The 20,455-nt window shown below is 44.1% G+C and overlaps 1 protein-coding gene and 1 non-coding gene across 2 annotated transcripts; one reads left to right on the top strand and one right to left on the bottom strand.

The window, feature by feature from the left end:
• Positions 1–562: 562 nt before the first annotated feature.
• Positions 563–753, bottom strand: LOC131722813 (U2 spliceosomal RNA). Its single transcript, XR_009320046.1, has one exon. It is a non-coding gene; the product is annotated as a U2 spliceosomal RNA (small nuclear RNA).
• Positions 754–5,630: 4,877 nt separating this feature from the next.
• On the top strand, positions 5,631–19,286 carry LOC117967764 (E3 ubiquitin-protein ligase pellino homolog 1-like). Its single transcript, XM_034915129.2, has 7 exons — positions 5,631–5,781; positions 12,811–13,023; positions 13,400–13,529; positions 14,221–14,322; positions 15,108–15,305; positions 16,113–16,301; positions 17,108–19,286. The coding sequence occupies exons 2-7, from the start codon at positions 12,836–12,838 to the stop codon at positions 17,684–17,686; spliced, it is 1,386 nt and encodes a 461-aa protein (XP_034771020.2). The 5' UTR covers positions 5,631–5,781; positions 12,811–12,835; the 3' UTR covers positions 17,687–19,286.
• The last annotated feature ends 1,169 nt before the right edge of the window (positions 19,287–20,455 follow it).

The following is a 20,455-nucleotide window of genomic DNA, read 5'->3' as shown; positions in this document are numbered from 1 at the left end:
TATTCACACTGAAATGTAAAAAAAAAAGAAACAAAGGTGAATTTAATCCATTAATACCAAATACATTTCTTTGAGAGGAAGACAAATTCATTTGATGCCTTACATTTATTATTATTATTATTATTATTATTATTATTATTTATTTCTTAGCAGACGCCCTTATCCAGGGCGACTTACAATTGTTACAAGATATCACATTATACATTATTTCACATTATACAGATATCACATTATTTTTACATACAATTACCCATTTATACAGTTGGGTTTTTACTGGAGCAATCTAGGTAAAGTACCTTGCTCAAGGCTACAGCAGCAGTGTCCCCCACTGGGGATTGAACCCACAACCCTCCGGTCAGGAGTCCAGAGCCCTAACCACTACTCCACACTGCTGCCCCATTAGATAACATTTGCCATGACATCATAAACATCAGAAGAATAAAACAAAATACTTGGAATTAACACTGAACCTCAAAATTACATTTTCTATTGGCGCAAGACTATACAGTACACGGTTATTGTTCAAATCTATTTTTCACCAGTTTAGTTTCCCCCCCCGGGAGGGGAGTGCACCGTTCCTGGAGGTACTGCAATACCAGGTCGATGCGTGGAGTGGACGGAGCAAGCCCCTCTTCCATCTCCCAGTTCCAAAAATCAATTTAATATATGGTCCCCAGATAGGGGACGTATCAGATATTAAACTGATAAGAACAGATACTACACTTGATCTTAGCCAAAAGGCCGAGAAGCGATGCCGTTTCGCTCTCGAGACGAGAGCCGCGCCTCCGCCGAGATATTTCCCCGTCACGGTGACCTCACACTATCCCCTCCACAGCTGCATTTTAACACAAACATCGACACATACTAACAAAGCACATTCCTGACGGCAGATACAAACCTAGACGTTTTACACTGTTTAGCTGTATAGATGTGTTATTCAAGAACACCCAGCATGCCGTGCGCTCTGTATATTTGAATAACCCCGCCCATTACAATGACGGTCCCCAGATGTCAGTTTCTTTACTTCTCTCCTTCAAGCATGGGTGTCCGCAGGGTGGGGGGGGGGCACTTGGGCCCCTCCTCCCCCAGAATCTGAATTTACAAAAAAAAGAAAAAAGTTAGATGAATGGTAGCTGTAACCCTACCAGCACCAGTCAAGTAAACGACTCGAGAAGAATACCAAGTTAATTGAACTCTCTCAGTTAGTGGTACGCAGTAGTACAGATGAGTCATCTATTTGCAGAGAGAAACACATCACTGCTTGCTAACAGCTGTCACCCTGTCCCACTCAAACGAGGGTTGCTGTTAAGTCAGTTATACCGGGTGCGGAGAATCTGTGATGAGGATTTTTAAAGGAATGCCAATGCAATGATACAAAGCTTTCGTGATCGTGGTTATCCTGAAAAAACTGTAAAAAAAATAATAATAATAATAACGTAACTATGTAAAAAATAACGTGTTATCTTGTAAACTGTAAGTCGCCCTGGATAAGGGTGTCTGCTAAGAAATAAATAATAATAATAATAATAATAATAATAATAATAATAATAATAAATCAGCTTTACTGAAAAGTTAAAAAAAATAGAAGACAGAAAGTCTTTTAAAACCAAAAACAAAAAGAGAAAACAGTTTATGTTTTTTTTTTTTTTTAGTCTACTTAGTAATGCTCCAGTTTTAGCGAACTTTGGCAGCTTCCTTACAACCGACCCCCCCACCCCCTCTTATAGAAGAGGTACAACTTGAGAGACTCTGCTACGAGCAGATGATTTTACTCCTCTGGATCCATTCCCCCCGGCTGGTTTCCATGTCAATGTGCTTCATGCAGCAATATATTGAAAACAACAACATTTGCACATCCAGCTTCTGGTAAAAAAATAAATAAATAAAAAAAAAATCAATTAAAAATCTCATCGCATGGTAATGGCACACGTGTTGCTTCCTTGGTTGGTAAAACATCTCGCTAATTGAAAGTACCATAGGGTTGAGTAGGCACTTTATTATTAAACACGAGTCCATTAACATAAGAACATAAGAAAGTTTACAAACAAGAGGAAGCCCCATTCAGCCCATCTTTGCTCGTTTGGTTGTTAGTAGCTTATTGATCCCAGAATCTCATCAAGCAGCTTCTTGAAGGATCCCAGGGTGTCAGCTTCAACAACATGACTGGGGAGTTGGTTCCAGACCCTCACAAACTGACTGGCACAGCATTTTGCACGGATGGTCTCGTAGGGTAAATGTCTCTTGATGTGGCCGAATTCGTTCGTCAGATGTGCAGTTTTTTTTTTATTAATTAATTAATTTTTTTTTTTTTTTTTTTTTTTTTAAGAGGCCTAGCGCTGAGAAAGTTTGGAGTTTTTAGCCTGACATTTTTAGGGTAGGAAGGGGATGACCCAAAGATGGTGCTTTTACTGGTAATACAAAAATATTCATATTTGGTGTTAAAAAAACACTGCGTTTATAGCGAATTTCTGTAAATGTAAAATGGTTTAATGTCAGGCTACTCAGATTTGTATTTGATTATTGTTGAATAGTTCACCACTTATAGCCTCTGTATGTTGCCTTGGATAAAGGTGTCTGCTACATAAATAAATATTATTATTATTATTATTATTATTATTATTATATACTGCTAATAGTTATTCATTATAAATAACTGTTTAAAATCAGAAAAGTTGTTTTCATGTCTTCTACAATAAAATCCTTTTTATACTTTTTACCCAACTCACTAAGTTATGCTGAAGTTTAAACTTATTTAAATGGCTCGCTGCTGGCCACTGACAAGATTGTAACACTCTAGCTAGGTGTGTCAGTGATCCGCCTCTGGAGCCACACAAACCTATGCATGATGGCTAGGACAGTATCATGCTGTTTAAGTTTGTGTTTGTTTTAGAACAGTTTGGAGCAGTGTGCTTAACCTGCACTGCGTTACTGCAATGTCAGTGGTTGATTTTGTTTAATAGTTTACCCTTCCTGCTCTACTTGGTTGTGGTTCTCTGCAACATATATTTATAATTGTTTCGAGTATGTTGACAAAGCACACTTTGACTGCTTTTTTCAAACTAATTCATACACGTTCCTGAGTGGTTAAAATAATTCTACAGATGTGGAGACATCTAAAGCTAAAGTGTATGCTTAAATTCCCCTTACTGTGCAGCACAGCCTGTGCTCATCTGAAATGTGTTTTTGTTTTTTGGATAAGGGCGTCTGCTAAGAAATAAATAATAATGATAGACAAGTGTAAATACAACCTGAAAATGATAAGTATATCTGCTGCCATCTGGTCCTATGCCGGCTAAGCGAGTTGTAAATGTAAATGAGGCTTTGAAATATAATTATGCGATACAAAACCACGGTACCCCGACTAAAAAACACCTTGCGCTCCCCACCTCCCTTGAAATTAATTCTGCAGACGCCCCTGCCTTCAAGCGACGCATTTGTTACAAAAAAAGTTTTAAATATAAAAAACAAACCCGCCTCCAATAAACTGTGGGGAAATAAACACCACAAGACAGCGATACAGTTACATTTGGGGTAGTTTACTGCTTAAAAAAACAAACTGGTTTCTATTGATAAGCTGAGCACCAATGATAAAGGCCTGCTTCAAAACTAAAAGCCTCACTAATAAACTTAAAATGTTTAAATGCAGCAACCGGGATATGAAATTATGATAATGTCAAAGAAAATACAGCATACCGTTACGTGCTCCATTTTCTAAATACGTACGTTATTTTCAAAATTAAATATCACCGCTTGCACGTAGTTTATGAATATTGAAATGGTTCAATCTAATTAATTTACTGGAGAAGGCCCACAAATAACGCATACGCAGCTGAGCCTACGGTAAAGTAGAGAGCTCCAAAAATGTCACAAAACTTTACCATTTTGTAAATTAACTAAATGTAAAATACCTTCGCACATGTAAAAAAAATATATATATATATTTAAAGAAAAATATAAATAAAATATATCTAAAATATATGCTGACCTGTCAGGCAAGAAAGGTTTCCAACGTCAACACGACTCCGGAGACGCCGAATTCAGTCAGAAAAAGCGTGTAATACTGCTTAAAAAAAATAAATAAAACGTTTACAAAATACTTTAACAAAGTAATAACAATAACAATAATGATAATATGTCAAGTAAATACAATTTAAAATACGTTTTAAATCGTCCCTCGTTTGACGCTCCTCGTCGCTCCCCGCTCCCGCGCTGTCCTCGAGCAAACAGAACCGCGACGTCACAGATGTGTTTATGATAATTAGAGAATTAAACGATTATTGAGATTCCAAATGGATTCATTAAAATCCTGTTCGGCGCTTCTAGCGTCTTACTCACTTATACAATTACAGTTTTACATATATTAGGTGTTTTGTTTCATATCAGTATTTATTTAAACTTGTAATCGACCCTTTCTGACTGGACTGTACCACAGCTGTATCTCTGTCTGTGTGACAATTTATCAGAAACGTATTTATTTTAGATTAACCGATTGATGTTATTCTAGATATTAATATGGAAAAAAAATACAATAAAATATGCTCCACGCGAATCTACCCTGCAATGCATGAAGACCATTTGCCATTACATGATACAAACTAAAAGGATCATAAATAATAATAATAATAATAATAATAATGCATGCGCTTTATAAAACGTCGCTGGTGTTTTGTATTGACACTACACCGACCAGGCGTCTCCGCTTCCTGCTGAAATCTGTTTTTCACCAGTTTAGTTTCCCAGTTCCGAAACTCAATTTAATATGGTCCCCAGTTATGTTAAACCACGGCAAAACAGCGTCACCATGTGGACATTTTGAGAACTGCAGAAGAATGCGAGCGGTTCCACAGCCAATGTAATCCCTTAAATTTCAGGATCACAGGGGAAATAATCCTGACGGTTCCTTATAAACGAAGTCTCACATTTCAAAGTAGAAGTCCGCCTTACTGACAGTGCCATGGCAGGTGAACGAGCCCCACAGTGGGCCCTACACCTCATTGACACCGCTATGGCAGGTGCATTGACTGGTGTTTGTCCATTGCGTGGCTATGTTTATAAAAACCAACAACTTATGTTTTGCACTGGTGAGTTTATTAATTTTAAAAGCTTTTTTCTGTAACACCGCCTGTGTGTATATACTCGGGGGTGCTGAGTCGCGCCGCTGTAGCTTTTCAAATATGAAGTTTCTACATGGAGGAGAATTTGTATTGTAGAGAAAGGCAGCTGGTATTGTACCGGACAAATCGGTGCGGTTGGAGGGTGTTACACTTAGAATTCGGTCTTGGTCTGTGTGTGTGTATGTGTGCGTGTGCGTGTGCGTGTGCGTGTGCGTGTTGTTTTTGCGGGATGGTGCTACGTCACCTTGATACTGGAAACAAATACAATTTAGCCACATGCGATTGCTTTCCATGCGGATGATAAAACAAAGTAGCGGGCGTGGCGGGACACGGGGCGGGGCTAGCCCACATCGACGATACCTGCCTGACCAATGGAGTAGCCACGGGGGCGGGGCGTCGGAGGCAGGGGGGCGGGGTTTCGGCAGCCTGTACCAAGTCTATCTGTACCGATGGGGGCTCGCTGTGTTACAGCAGTGATGACAGCGAAGCGGCAATGCAGGGGCGATTCATTCTCATGATGTCGCAATCGGAGAGCTGTAAATAGGGACCCGATATCGAAGCACCCCGGGGGGTAGCTGGGGGAAAACACAAGGATAGCACAAGCGGACTGGGGGGGGGGAGACCGCGTCTGTTGTTTTTTTTTTTTATATACAGCAACCATAAACGGGTAAGCATATTACATGAATGCGTGTGGAATTGTGTTTATGTCAGTATACAGAGTATCTAGTATTCAGCAATGCAATTGACACGTCTCCGTCTCTCTCTCTCTCTCTCTCTCTCTCTCTCTCTCTCTCTCTCTCTCTCTCTCTCTCTCTCTCTCTCTCTCTCTCTCTCTCTCTCTCTCTGTGTATGTGTTTTTAAATTTTTTCGGATCAGGTGTTTCTGTGCAATAGCATGGTACGGTTTGCATTGTAATGAGAAAATTAGGGTTAATCATACGTTTATCAGAATAAATCAATACATAAATAAATAAATAAATAAATAAATAAATAAATAACAGGTTACTGAAAAAAAAAAATCAATACCAAAACTACTACTACTACTACTACTAATAATAATAATAATAATAATAATAATAATAATAATAATAATATGGTTTACACTGACGAGTTGTACGCGCGGTTGCTAGTTTTTGATCTCGCAAACGCACACGTTTTTTGAGCATGTCGCTTTATTTCACTAGCCCTGTTGTTTACTAATTCTAAATATTACGAGCCGGGGACGATCGATACGAATCGATGCATCTACAGCACTGCCTTGGAACTAAACCCAATCTACAATCATACTGGACTTTCCACATACCCGTGACACGTGACGCGTGGCTGCAGTGTATTATTGCAATATATTTACGATACCGTTGCCCTGCTCTCTTCCTCAGACCCCTAATAACATTCATAAGACAGGCTGCTGTGCTGTGCTATACCGGAGCCGCATATTCTCGCTTTTTCCGCTTGTATTTCACTGCGTGTTCTAGAAGTTCCTCTGAGTTTTAAAGTGTTTCATAATGAGTCTTGTATAGGGGGAAAAACCTGCGTATTTCATGCAGAAATGTGAAAAAATTATCCGTTCTTTCTGCGTAATTGTATATTATTAGGTTTGTTTGTTTCTTTAAATATATGGTATTGTCATTAATATATGACGTCGATATCTTGAATCGAAGCCACGGGGGAAGACCCGGTTGTAATTCTTTTTTTTTTTCACACATCACGTCCCTGTTTTATTTGCTTTCAGTGCTGGCTTGTGTTTCCTGCGTTTGGCTGGTCGTAAACAAAGCGCCGCAGTGTGTTTGTGGGACGCTGTCCAGCCGCGTCCCCATTGAGGGTAAACACTTTCGGCCGGCTGTCTCGCTTTTAAATGCTGCAGTGCCGTTTGTGCTAAAGTAAGATTCGTTGGAACCCTGCTCGTCGTGTTTATTGCATTCCCGGTTCGTGCTTCGTTGACGCTCCAGTTCGTTTGCATTCTCGCGTCTTAGCGCTTCCGTTTCCATAGCAGCGGTAGCTGGGGTGTGGGGGGTGTAGGGTGTAGGGTGGGAGTGGATACATGCTATCTTCAAGCGCATTCTGGAAGCAGATTTGAAAGATATTTAAAAATATGTTTTAATGCAACAACCTACAACCATTATTATTATTATTATTATTATTATTATTATTATTATTATTATTATTATTATTATTATTATTAGGGGGTTAACATGGACGTTCTCTTTAAAAAGGAACGTTTCCAATAATATTTAACTCTAAACTGAGAGGAAAAACTCAATAAACAAAAACAGACTGAACCAATGACAATAATTCGCGAGTTTAGGCTATTAGTGCAATATAAATCATTCAATAACCAAGCCTAGCATTTTACTCATCGTCTCTATAGCAGCGACCACCGTATAATAACTTAAATGAGCAGTTCTTTCCGGTTATAGAATTATATGGACGGTTATGAATTATAACAAACACATTAGATATGATATTCTTCATATTTAATATAAGTATTCATATATAGCCGGACGGGTTTAAGGTGGGATGGCCACATACCGGTATGTATGCTGTATGTTATTGCACAGTAGGCTTAAGTTGGTGTACGTGGGTTCCTGCCATATGTATATTTATTGCTAATGTAAACTGTAAATTGAATTCGGTGAGCGCCTGGGTTCACAGCGCCAGTTGACAGCCCGCCTTCCTCGCTGCTGAAATTGAGGTATGTACTTCCCCGTGAATGAAACAAAGGAAGCCGGGTCTCCTCACCCTGAGTCACGATTTAAAAAGATAAAAGGAAAAACTAGGCCTACACGTCACGACTCTCAAGAAGGAAACGAAAAGTCGTGACGTAGTGTAACACCGCCGCCACTGTGAGGCATAAAAAGTCCGACATTTAGTAAAAAAAAAAAAAAAAAACGTTGTTTTGTTTTTTTATTATTTCATAATAATTTAATTTGGTTATTTTATTTGGTTGTGCGTGCGTGCGTTTCTGTGTTCAGTGTTCTACTGGTGTCAAAACTTTGCAACTTTATCTATCCCAGTGCTTCCCAACCCCGGTCTAATTAAGCAAACGATCAATTCAATTAAGAGTCTAGTTAAGTAATTGAGAGCTCAGTTGGAATGGAAACCAGTAGACACAGCAGAGGGGGGCCGGGACCGGGGGGTTGGAAACCAGCTTGTGTGAGAGAGTCCATGAATTTAGGCTGCAAATGAATTCGTATTTGAGAGATGACAGCAGCTAATATATTGGATAGTGAGAGGGGAGGAGGAATGTGTATCCAAAAGGGAAACACATTATCTTTTAATATACAGCGTATTTATCAGTTTCCAGCCCATTTCACAAAGAGGTCAAACATGGTTGGAGTGTATTGCGTAGATAGATAGGGGTATTAAAAACCTTTTATGAGTTCTCTCTCTCTCTCTCTCTCTCTCTCTCTCTCTCTCTCTCTCTCTCGTTTAAGTTTTCCAGAGTAGTTTTTAGTTTAGTTTCCTAAATGTTTACACTTCAGGATTAGCCACATTTAAACATTTTAACTTGTAAAGCAGAGAGAGGTCTGGTAAAGCACAGGGAAGCATTGTAAAGCACAGAGAGGTCTGGTAAACCACAGGGAAGCATTGTAAAGCACAGAAGGTCTGGGAAAGCACAGAGAAGCATTGTAAAGCACAAAGAGGTCTGGTAAAGCACAGGGAAGCATTGTAAAGCACAGAGAGGTGTGGTAAAGCATAGGTAAGCATTGTAAAGCACAGAGAGGTCTGGTAAAGCACAGGGAAGCATTGTAAAGCACAGAGAGGTGTGGTAAAGCATAGGTAAGCATTGTAAAGCACAGAGAGGTCTGGTAAAGCATAGGGAAGCATTGTAAAGCACAGAAGGTCTGGGAAAGCACAGAGAAGCATTGTAAAGCACAGAGAGGTCTGGTAAAGCATAGGGAAGCATTGTAAAGCACAGAGAGGTCTGGTAAAGCACAGGGAAGCATTGTAAAGCACAGAGAGGTCTGGTAAAGCATAGGGAAGCATTGTAAAGCACAGAGAGGTCTGGTAAAGCATAGGGAAGCATTGTAAAGCACAGAGAGGTATGGTAAAGCACGGGGAAGCATTGTAAAGCACAGAGAGGTCTGGTAAAGCACAGGGAAGCATTGTAAAGCACAGAAGGTCTGGGAAAGCACAGAGAAGCATTGTAAAGCACAGAGAGGTCTGGTAAAGCATAGGGAAGTATTGTAAACCACAGAGAGGTGTGGTAAAGCATAGGGAAGCATTGTAAAGCACAGAGAGGTCTGGTAAAGCATAGGGAAGCATTGTAAAGCACAGAGAGGTCTGGTAAAGCATAGGGAAGCATTGTAAAGCACAGACAGGTCTGGTAAAGCACAGTCTGAACATGCTGGCTGTTGCTGCAGGGTCTCTCGGAGCACATGGTCTGCTGTCTGTCTCGGATGCTGCTGCAGCTCCAGTCCCTGCTTATCGTTTGATTAAGCACTCTGATCTCTCCGCTGCCAGACAGCATGCTGGTAATGACGGGTGTCATGTGACCCCCCTCGCCAGACAGACTGGGTCTGCTGGGGACTTTGTCATCATCACTGATCAGGTTAGGGTCTCAGTTTAAGGGGAAAAAAGACATCTCTTACAGACAGCTCTCCGATTTATATTCAGCAAAGCAGCATACAATCCATCTTCTCCTGTAAAAACAAATAGCCCTTATGAAAGCTTACCACTGCATTTCCCCATGCTTTTCCCATGGTTATGCTCTGAATTTACCACACTTTACCCTGCTTTATTAATATGCTTTACTATACCTCGCTATCCTTTATAGTGCTTCACCATGCTTTCACTATGCTTTACAGTATTACCCTTTGCTATGCTTTACCAGACCTCTCTGTGCTTTACAATGCTTCCCTATGCTTTACAATACCTCTCTGTGCTTTACAATGCTTCCCTATGCTTTACAATACCTCTCTGTGCTTTACAATGCTTCCCTATGCTTCCCCAGACCTCTGTGCTTTACAATGCTTCCCTATGCTTTACCACACCTCTCTGTGCTTTACAATGCTTCCCTATGCTTTCTCAGACCTCTCTGTGCTTTACAATGCTTCCCTATGCTTTACCAGACCTCTCTGTGCTTTACAATGCTTCCCTATGCTTTACCAGACCTCTCTGTACTTTACAATGCTTCCCTATGCTTTACCAGACCTCTCTGTGCTTTACAATGCTTCCCTATGCTTTACCAGACCTCTCTGTGCTTTACAATGCTTCTCTATGCTTTACCAGACCTCTCTGTGCTTTACAATGCTTCCCTATGCTTTACCACACCTCTCTGTGCGTTACAATGCTTCCCTATGCTTTACCAGACCTCTCTGTGCTTTACAATGCTTCCCTATGCTTTACCAGACCTCTCTGTGCTTTACAATGCTTCCCTATGCTTTACCAGACCTCTCTGTGCTTTACAATGCTTCCCTATGCTTTACCACACCTCTCTGTGCTTTTACTATGGGGAAACTTTTATTGGGGTTAGTTTACCATGGTTTGTTTTGTGAAAAAATGAACGCACGGCCCTGGGTATTCCTTAGACCAAACAAAAACAAAAAAAAACCCTGTTGCAAGCCGTTTTGATGTGCTGGGTAAAGTTCCGCATGAGAGGATATCAAAGAGGAGGGAGATGAAATGTTTCAGGAAAGTGCGCGGGATATAAAGCAGCTCTTTAAGACCTCCAGCCTAGCGCCCCCAGGGCCATCAGTCAAGCCCTCATCGCAGCTCATCTGTTCGGATGCATTATTAATGTGCAGAGCCCTGCAGTGGAGAAGGAAAAGATGCAGACTTAGTGGGTCCCTGCATGCCACGCCAGCCACGCATCCACTGCTCCAAGGCTAGAGATCCGAGAAAGAAACACTGCCTGGCTAAGAGAAAGGGGGCTCCCTCCAGCCCAGGGCAGGCTTGAGGCATGGAGACTGAACTGCTCCCTCCCTCCCTCACCTCCCTAAGAGAAAGGGTGCTCCCTCCAGCCCAGGGCAGGCTTGAGGCTTGGAGACTGAACTGCTCCCTCCCTCCCTCACCCCCTAAGAGAAAGGGGGCTCCCTCCAGCCCAGGGCAGGCTTGAGGCATGGAGACTGAACTGCTCCCTCCCTCCCTCACCCCCTAAGAGAAAGGGGGCTCCCTCTAGCCCTGGGCAGGCCCTCACCCCTTGAGAGACTATGGCAAACACATCTTTAATAAGTCCCTTAAATACAAAAGCGAGTGTCTTTAGATGAGAGCTGTTTTCATCTCATTCTGCGGCTGTCTCTGTGGCGTGCAGAAGCACAGCCCTCATTTGTCAATCAATGTATATTTAGCACTTTATACATTTTTTACTGGCTGTAAGTGGAAGAAAAAGGAGATTGATTTTTACTTTCTCTGAGGCAGACTGGAGCCAACTGAGTGAAATACAAAGGAGGGGCTGGGGGAGAGAGAGAGAGAGAGAGAGAGAGAGAGAGAGAGAGAGAGAGAGAGAGAGAGAGAGAGAGAGAGAGAGAGAGAGAGAGAGAGAGAGAGAGAGAGAGAGAGAGAGCAAGCCAGACAGAGAGAGAGAGGGGGGGGGGTTGACTTGCAGCAGAGGGAGGTTATGACTAGGGGTGTAGATTTTGCTTATATTTCTAAATGTTAAAACCTTCAGGTTTGAAATGTTTCGGCAGATATTGGGAACCACAGATACAATATAAACCACTCAGGGTCTTCCAGCCAATCAGAGAGCGCCTTTCGCCTTCCGTGTCCCACGACGCATCAGAAACCCGATTCACGACATCGTCAGCCGTGCAGCTTTTAATTATCACTGGGCGCGTTCTCCAAATCAGCACCTGCTTTTAAAAAAAAAAAAATCTGACTTCCATCCTCTTCTGGGAATTCCATTCCACCACAAAGCATGTTCCAAACGATGACATCACAACCTTACCCAGTGAGCTGGACCATGAGCCGTATTAATTATTATTGATCCCAGACCTCATTGGTTTCATTTTGAAATCGTTTCTACCAACGAACACAATTTTTTTTTTTTTTTCAGGTTGTGGTTGATTATCAGCACTCGATTTGAATTCTTTTCAGTAAAACTCTGTAGAAATCTGTAAATTCTAGCGGCTGCAGTGCAGTGGCCAGCCAGCCAGCCTCCCTCCCTCCCTGGCCTCTCCGTCTGACAGAGGCTGGACCATTAATCACACTCTCCTCCTCACAGCAATGGGCCTGCATCCCAATCAGTCACTCCGTCTGCCTGCACAGCCCCTGCAAGCCTGGTTATAGATGAGGGGTCACCCAGACACCCACATGACACCAAATTGAACTGAAACGCACATTCCTGAAGTTACTGGAAGCATCAGGCTGTGGTGAAACACATACATACATACATACATACATACATACATACATACATACATACATACATACGGATCTGTCTCTATGACCATCCATGTGATTTTTGACTTCTCCAGTTGCAGTGGATTGTAGACTGCAGTTGGCACTGGTCCCAGTTTGATGCTGGGAACGAGACCAGAGTGGATCTCTGTTAAACAGCTGTCTCTCTTTTCTCTTTCCGTGCACAGAAAAAATAATGTCCATTCAGCAGCATGCTGTTAATAGCAGACTGATAGCAGCTCAGAGAGGACTGTAGTCTGTGTGTTTTAAAGCCTGATGTTGTCACAGCGGTACTGGCTAAACCGTCTCTCTCCCTCCCTCTTTCCCCCTCTCTCCCTCCCTCTCTCTCCCCTCCGAAGGCTGCTCGCCCCCAGCCCGTGTGCGATGGTTTTGGAGGGCAGTTCAGAGGCAGTGTGCTCCCCCTCCTCTCTGGAGCTGCGGCCGTCCGGTCACCGCACCTCTTCCTCCTCTTCCTCCTCCTCCTCCTCCTCTTCCTCGCCCCTCCAGAACCACGACGCCTTCCTGACCAACGAGAAGGAGCCAGCTCAGTACGGGGAACTCATAGTGCTGGGGTAAGAGAGGGCGGGGCTTCTTGACATCACAGCCAGCCCCCCCGGGGGAGGGGGGCGGGGCTCGGAACTGAGTTCTCAGCTCGATCTGTTTTGCCGCCTCTCATTGGTTTAATTGAACTCTACAGGCGTGCTCAGAGTGCTATATAATGCGCTTGATTCAAGATTCAAGGCACACAACCTGTAAAGCATTCTGAGGCCTGGAGAGAAGTGTTCAATTTGTCCCGATTAATCAAATAATTAGAGCAGTTAAGGTAATTGAGAGCTCGGGGTGGAACCAGAGCCCTCCCCCTCCTCCTCTCTCTGGTCTAAGCTCTTCTCTGCTAACCGTACCCCCCCCCCCCCCCCCCTCCTCCTCCTCCTTTCTCTGCCGCTGCAGGTACAACGGCTGTCTAGCGAACGGGGATAAGGGCAGACGTCGAAGCCGCCTGGCTCTCTACAAGCGGAGCAAAGCCAATGGGGTGAAACCAGACATCATCCACAACATCTCCACCCCACTGGTGTCCAAGGTGAGCCGTGGGGCAGGGGGGGGGGGGGGGGGGGTAACACTGATGCTAGACTCCTTCTGCACTGTGGATTTTCACATGTAAAATCTGTAATAGGTCTGTTGCCAGGTTACCTAGAGCTAGGGCCAAAAGTTTAGCAGCACCCTGTGGAATAGACTTTTTGTAACAGTTTTTCTTGTACTGTAATCCTATAGAGCAGTTACACTCGATCGCCACCGGGTGGCGCTGTTGCTCTAGTTTTCTGTAAGGAGGCGACTAAAATCCCAACCTTCCCGTTTTCCCTGTTTCTGTGGAATTAGGAATTTCCTTCTATGCTGTAATTTTAAAATGAACCGCTTATTTTTTGTAATATAATGCAGCTCTGGCTGAAATCCCCTGTAGAATGATCTCGTTTTGTTTCATGAAGTCGAATGAAACCTGCTGAATAATGTTAACATATCGAATTACACGCCAGCTTTGTCGTTTTTTCGTATACTGAAACTGATAAAACCTGAAAAAACGTGACATTTCGAAATCTAACATGAAATACTACTGTACTGCTATTACGGCTTCCGGCAGACTTTTTTTTCAGCGAGTTCATGTTGTAGTTTCTTTGATTACACGATTTTAAATAAAAGATTGTGTTCATTTTGTCCAGAGCTGTAGATCAGAGATGGTTTGCAATGTAAATGCTTGTCATGTTGTGTCCCCACAGGCCTTTACTAATAAGAGCCAGCACAGCATCTCCTACACCCTGTCCCGCAGTCACTCTGTCATCGTGGAGTACTCTCAGGACAGCAGCACAGACATGTTCCAGGTACCCCTTCACTGACAGCCTCGCTGGTCCAGCGCTTAAATAAAAGGGGGCTTGATACCAGGAGGTTCAAATCCCGGCTCAGCCACTGACTCCCTGTGTGTGTGTGTGTGTGTGTGTGACTCTGAGCAAGTCACTGAACCTCCTTGTCCTCCGTCCTTCGGATGAGACGTCAAACAAACGAGCTCCTATTGGAAGTGACTCTGCAGCAGCAGCAGCAGCAGTTGTTGATGAAGCAGAGTTCACCCTCCTAGTCTCTGTGAGTCGCTTTGGATAAAAGCGTCTGCTAAATGACTAAATAGACTCCCTTATCCAGGGCGTCTTACAATTGTTACAAGATATCACATTATTTTTACATACAATTACCCATTTATACAGTTGGATTTTTACTGGAGCAATCTAGGTAAAGTACCTTGCTCAAGGGTACAGCAGCAGTGTCACCCACCTGGGATTGAACCCACGACCCTCCGGTCAAGAGTCCAGAGCCCTAACCACTACTCCACACTGCTGCCACCATGATACTAACACAGGGCTGAAAATCAGACTCCTGCTGCATAGCGTTTTCACCCATCCCAGGTTTTAACAGGAGCTTGATTGGCCACAGAATTGTCTAATTCTAAAAGAACAAAAAAATAATAATTTGGCAGACGCCTTTATCCAAGGCGACTTACAGGTGTTACTGGGCAGCACAGGGTCACAGTGCAAGATTCATATATAATACATTCTATTAATACATACTATATAATGATATTATATTAATATATAACCGTTTGCGTCTCCTTGCCCAGATCGGCCGCTCCACGGAGAGCATGATCGATTTTGTGGTGACGGACACATCCCCGAGCGGTCAGGGCGCCGGCGAGGGCCAATCAGCGCAGAGCACCATCTCCCGCTACGCGTGCCGCGTCATCTGTGAGCGCCGCCCCCCGTACAGTACGCGCATCTACGCAGCCGGCTTCGACTCGTCCAAAAACATCTTCCTGGGGGTGAGACTTTGTAGTTTTCAGTTTTTTGGCTTATAAGCTGTTAAAGACGTACATTGGTTTTGTCCCGTGGGAGAGTTCTTATTGGAGAGGTAATGTGACACGGGTTTGATACAGTAGGAAGTGGCTTTTAATACTGAATGCAGGGCTGGTCTTAAAAGGGGCGTATCGGGACTTCAAAACATGACATGGTGTTTACAGACTTAAAGAACTGGGCACATTAAATACACGACCTATACAAACGAAACAGTAATGCTTACACAAGCATACTGAATTCACGTTTGTTCGGAGGAGGGAGTGCATGAAAGCCTCGGTCTAATACCTCTCTCTTCTTTCTCTTTCCGTCTCTCATCTCTCTGTTATCTCTCATCCCCTTTCACCCCGTCTATCTTTCTCTCCCTCCCTCCCTCTCTCCCTCCCCCTCTCATCTCTCTCTCTCCCTCCCTCCCCCTCTCATCTCTCTCTCTCCCTCCCTCCCCCTCTCATCTCTCTCTCTCTCATCTCTCTCTCTCGCTCCCTCTCTCCCTCCCCCTCTCTCTCCCTCCCTCCCCCTCTCATCTCTCTCTCTCTCATCTCTCTCTCGCTCCCTCTCCCTCATCTCTCTCCCCCTCCCTCCCCCTCATCTCTCTCTCCCTCATCTCTCCCTCCCTCCCCCTCTCATCTCTCTCTCCCTCCCTCCCCCTCTCATCTCTCTCTCTTCCTCCCCCTCTCATCTCTCTCTCCCCCTCCCTCCCCCTCTCATCTCTCTCGCTCTCTCTCCCTCCCTCCCCCTCTCATCTCTCTCTCTCTCTCTCTCTCCCTCTCTGTCAGGAGCGAGCTGCAAAGTGGCGGACCTCGGACGGCCTGATGGACGGCTTGACCACGAACGGGGTGCTGGTGATGCACCCCACAGGAGGGTTCAGCGAGGGTCCGGCCCCCGGGGTGTGGCGGGAGATCTCGGTGTGCGGGAACGTGTACGCGCTGAGAGAGACTCGCTCGGCGCAGCAGAGAGGCAAACTGGTGAGGAGACAGAGAGCCGGCCGAGTTCAGCAAGCACAGCCGATAGAGCAGAGAGAGTCAGAAAGACACGCAGTATCATAACAGGGATTGAAACTCACACTAGCCCTGCTGCTGCTGCTGCTGCACCCAGTCCTGAGGTTCAGAGCTCCCCTCAATGAAGTCTAGTATTATTATTATTATTATTATTATTATTAATATTGAAATGATCAGTTTGAACAATCAGGCCGCTGGTCAATCTGCTCTGAATGAACGCTTTCCCGAGGCACTACTAGATAAAAGGTTTGTCTGCTTGTAAATTCAGAACACGCTGCAAGCGTGAAACAGAGCACTCTGGTGGTCGGCCGTGGGAAATGCATGCAGAGACAGAAATTGTGCCTGCATGCAAAAATAAAAGGACTGCAGCAAACTGGATGCAAAGAGGAAACTGGGATGTTTTAGTGCGAGTGTGTTCAAAACTGCACGGTGCTGCAATCGGCAGGTGAAAACGAGATCGTTAACGACTTCGCTTCAGGATCTGGGTGGCGGTTTAACGCGGTCGTGCACAGCGACCTCATAGAGGCATAAAGAAAACGCAAACGCGTGATACTAGCCTCACATGAGCCGTATGCCACGCCCACCCATATAAAATAAAGCAATGGAGGGAAAAAATGCAATGAAAAATATATTTATTATGTGTACAAAACGAGTCCCCCTCCCCCCCAGATAGTTTCAATATTTCATGCATTAAGGGTCAAACTCTGGCCACCCTCGCGCAATCGCCTTGCACCCCGATCACGCCCCTTCTCCCCTTCTCTCCCCCCCCCCAGGTGGAGAACGAATCCAACACCCTGCAGGACGGCTCTCTGATCGACCTGTGCGGGGCGACTCTGCTGTGGCGGACCCCCGAGGGTCTGCGCAGGACCCCGACGCTGAAACAGCTGGAGTCGCTGCGGCAGGAGACGAACGCGGCGCGGCCCCAGTGCCCCGTGGGCTTCAACACGCTGGCTTTCCCCAGCCTGGCGCAGCGGGAGGTCGTCGATAAGAAGCAGCCGTGGGTCTACGTCAACTGCGGTCACGTCCACGGGTATCACAACTGGGGATTCCGCAAGGAGAAAGGGGGTGGGGCCGGGGCTGACGAGCGGGAGTGCCCCATGTGTCGCCGCGTCGGTCCCTACGTCCCGCTCTGGTTGGGCTGCGAGGGGGGGCTGTATCTGGACGCCGGACACCCCACCCACGCTTTCTGCCCCTGCGGCCACGTGTGCTCCGAAAAGACTGCCAGGTGCTGGGCTCAGATCCCGCTCCCCCACGGTACCCACGCGTTCCACGCCGCCTGCCCCTTCTGCGGGACGTGGCTGACGGGAGAGCAAGGCTACATCAAGCTCATCTTCCAGGGTCCCGTCGACTGAGACTTGGGGAGGGGGTCGGGAGGAGCGGGAGGGGGCGCTGTGTAAATAAAACGATAACTGAACGTGAAAAGAAAATTGTTTTGTTTTTTTAAATATCCAAAAGTTTTGTAAGATGGATATTGTGAATTCTATCTTTTTTTAAAAAAAAAAAACATGTAGCTTTTGCCTGTTTGAAAATCAGAGGGTCTACTGGAATGGAATTTTGCCCACAAACGACGCCCCAAAAAATATAATATTTACGATGAATGTTGATTCCCCTTTATAATACCATAGTAGGGAGATTGGCAGAAATTTTTTTTTCTTAATCGCCACATTTTCTTGTTGCCCGACTTGTACACTCCGTCTTTATACAGCAATATCATGCATGTTCATCATATTCCACAGCGATATGGTACTCGCATTAAATAATAGATACAAAGTAAGGAAAGTGATCTCGTAGACCTGTCATACCTACGGATTTAATCAGCCTATACCATCCCATAATAGGGGTTCTGTTGGATTATTTTACAGGACTGGGGATAGGAGCCCCCCCCCCCCCCCCGGGTTCACATGAACCGCTTTGGGGTTCACGGGTGCCAACGGCCGTGAGACAAAACTATGAGGCGCAAAGTCCCATGCAGATTTATCTGTTAACGCTGCCAAGTTACAATAAAGACTTCCGTTCCATGTATTTTTTCAATGATTTATTTGTTAGATTCCCAGATTTAACATGTCAGCTAAATGCTGATTCGCTAAGTAGTAGATTAGATAGATAGATAGACAGATAGACAGATAGATAGATAGATATAGATTAGAGAGAGAGAGAGAGAGAGAGAGAGAGAGAGAGAGAGAGAGAGAGACTGAAGCGGGTTTTCCAGATTTAACTGGCATATTGACTTTAAAATATTTAGCGATGCACGTTTTCAATATTAATCAGATTATATCTCAAAGTACACATTTCAAATCTTTTCAGTATGTTTTTTGTTAACATTTATATATTAAACTAAATCTGGAAAAGAAAAATAACGTGTTTTTTTTTTGTTTGTTTGTTTTCTGTTAAATCTGGGAAAAATTACGTAGTTGAAGTTAAACCCAGAAAAAAAAACCAAAAAAAAACACACCTGGTAAATATTTGTGCCCCACCCAGCACCCCCCTTCCAGAAACCAAATGGCCATCAACATGACACTATAAGGAAACGATTACATTTCGCACACACCGTTAAAAAGCTCTCTTTCCAGCTATGTGAATAAATCCATCACGGGATGATGTAGCGGGTCTATAAACTAGCAGACGGTCCCAGACACCTTCTCATCCTCCCCTGAATACAGAGAAGCAGCGGCTGGGTCTGAACAGCGCCCGTTGAGTCTCTGTGAATAACAATGAGGGTTAGAAATAACGCAAGGTCAAAACACGGGCGACAGCAGCAGGGCTCGGGTGAAATTAATACAGAGAGATTCTCCTTGGCAGGCAGCCCAGATTGTACCTTAACACGTCTGTGTGGGTCTCTCTCTCTCTCTCTCTGTGCAGGCAGTGTGAAACCTAACCGTATCTTCACCCCGTGCAGCTATCTGACATAACTAGATCTACACGCAGAGTGGAGAGGCTTGTGTGAGAGAGAGAGAGAGAGAGAGAGAAAGAGGGAGGGAGGGAGGGAGGGGGTATTGTTTAATTGAGGGAGGGGGGATTCTGTTTAATAGAGGGAGGGAGGGGGATTCTGTTTAATATAGAGGGGGGAAGGGGTACTGTTTGATATAGAGGGGAAGGGAGGGATTCTGTTTACTGTATTAATATAGAGGGAGGAGGGATACTGTTAGTATTAAGAAAAAATTCTTTGTCTGTATATTTGAGTTGGTTATGCCATGTATGTGCTTTGGCAACACAATTATTTTTATTGTCATGCCAATAAAGCCAATTTGAATTGAATTGAATTGAATTGAATTGAGAGAGAGAGAACTCTCTAGTATATATCTATAACAGATATATATCTACCGGGCATCAATCACTCGATCATTCATCCCTGACTATGCCACGCGTCTGTGACTGAAGCATATGCGCTTATTTAGTGAGAGAGTTGATTGGACGCTGGTTAGGGAGCGATTTCAGCTGTTGAATTGCAAGCTGGATTAAAAGCAATAGAGAAAACCTCACAGAAAAAAAAAGAACATGCCACGTCTGTGGAGAGAGCAGCGCCTTCGTGCGATCGGCGTGTTGGAGGCTGGGCTAGGGCAGCGTGCTGTGGCTCGCCGTCTTGGGTGCTCACACAGCCGGCGATTTCAAACCTGGCGAGACGGCATAACCAGACACACTCTGTCAATGACAGCGCCACCAACTGGGAGAGCAAGAGTCACAACACCTGTCCGAGATCGACCAATCATTCTGCAGCATCTTCGTGACGTCAATTATTAATCAGCGCAATACAGGCACCGCACCTGCTCTAAAACAGAGTGTGTTATTTTTCAATCACATCTAGTGAATTTTATCCAAATATAAGCGATACGTTTCTTTTGATGCTCAGTATAGATGCGGCTTTTGTTGGTTATTCAATTTTTTTTTTGTTTAAAAGGTTTTGAGGTCACCTAGAATTTTTAAGATTACAATTAAAAAACAATTAAAAAAAACTATATGAACATAATTTAGATATTTTATTTATCATCATGTAAGCAAACAAACTACAAAATGATATCACACAAAAAAAAAAGTCTACCGGAAGCCAAAATACAGTATTTTAAATGTTAGATTTCAATTTGTCAGTTTTTCGTTAAGTATATGGAAAACTACAAAGCGCTGGT

The sequence above is a fragment of the Acipenser ruthenus genome, chromosome 51 (genome assembly GCF_902713425.1).
Source record: "Acipenser ruthenus chromosome 51, fAciRut3.2 maternal haplotype, whole genome shotgun sequence".
In the NCBI taxonomy this organism is placed as follows: Eukaryota; Metazoa; Chordata; class Actinopteri; order Acipenseriformes; family Acipenseridae; genus Acipenser; species Acipenser ruthenus.
This window is presented reverse-complemented; position numbering and strand designations above follow the sequence as displayed.

Excerpts from the sequence above, each read along its gene's own strand:
- LOC117967764 (XM_034915129.2), top strand. The coding sequence starts at position 12,836 with ATGGTTTTGGAGGGCAGTTCAGAGGCAGTGTGCTCCCCCTCCTCTCTG. Across the intron at positions 13,024-13,399 it reads GGGGAACTCATAGTGCTGGG|GTACAACGGCTGTCTAGCGA; the intron begins GTAAGAGAGGGC and ends CTGCCGCTGCAG. Across the intron at positions 13,530-14,220 it reads CCACCCCACTGGTGTCCAAG|GCCTTTACTAATAAGAGCCA; the intron begins GTGAGCCGTGGG and ends GTGTCCCCACAG.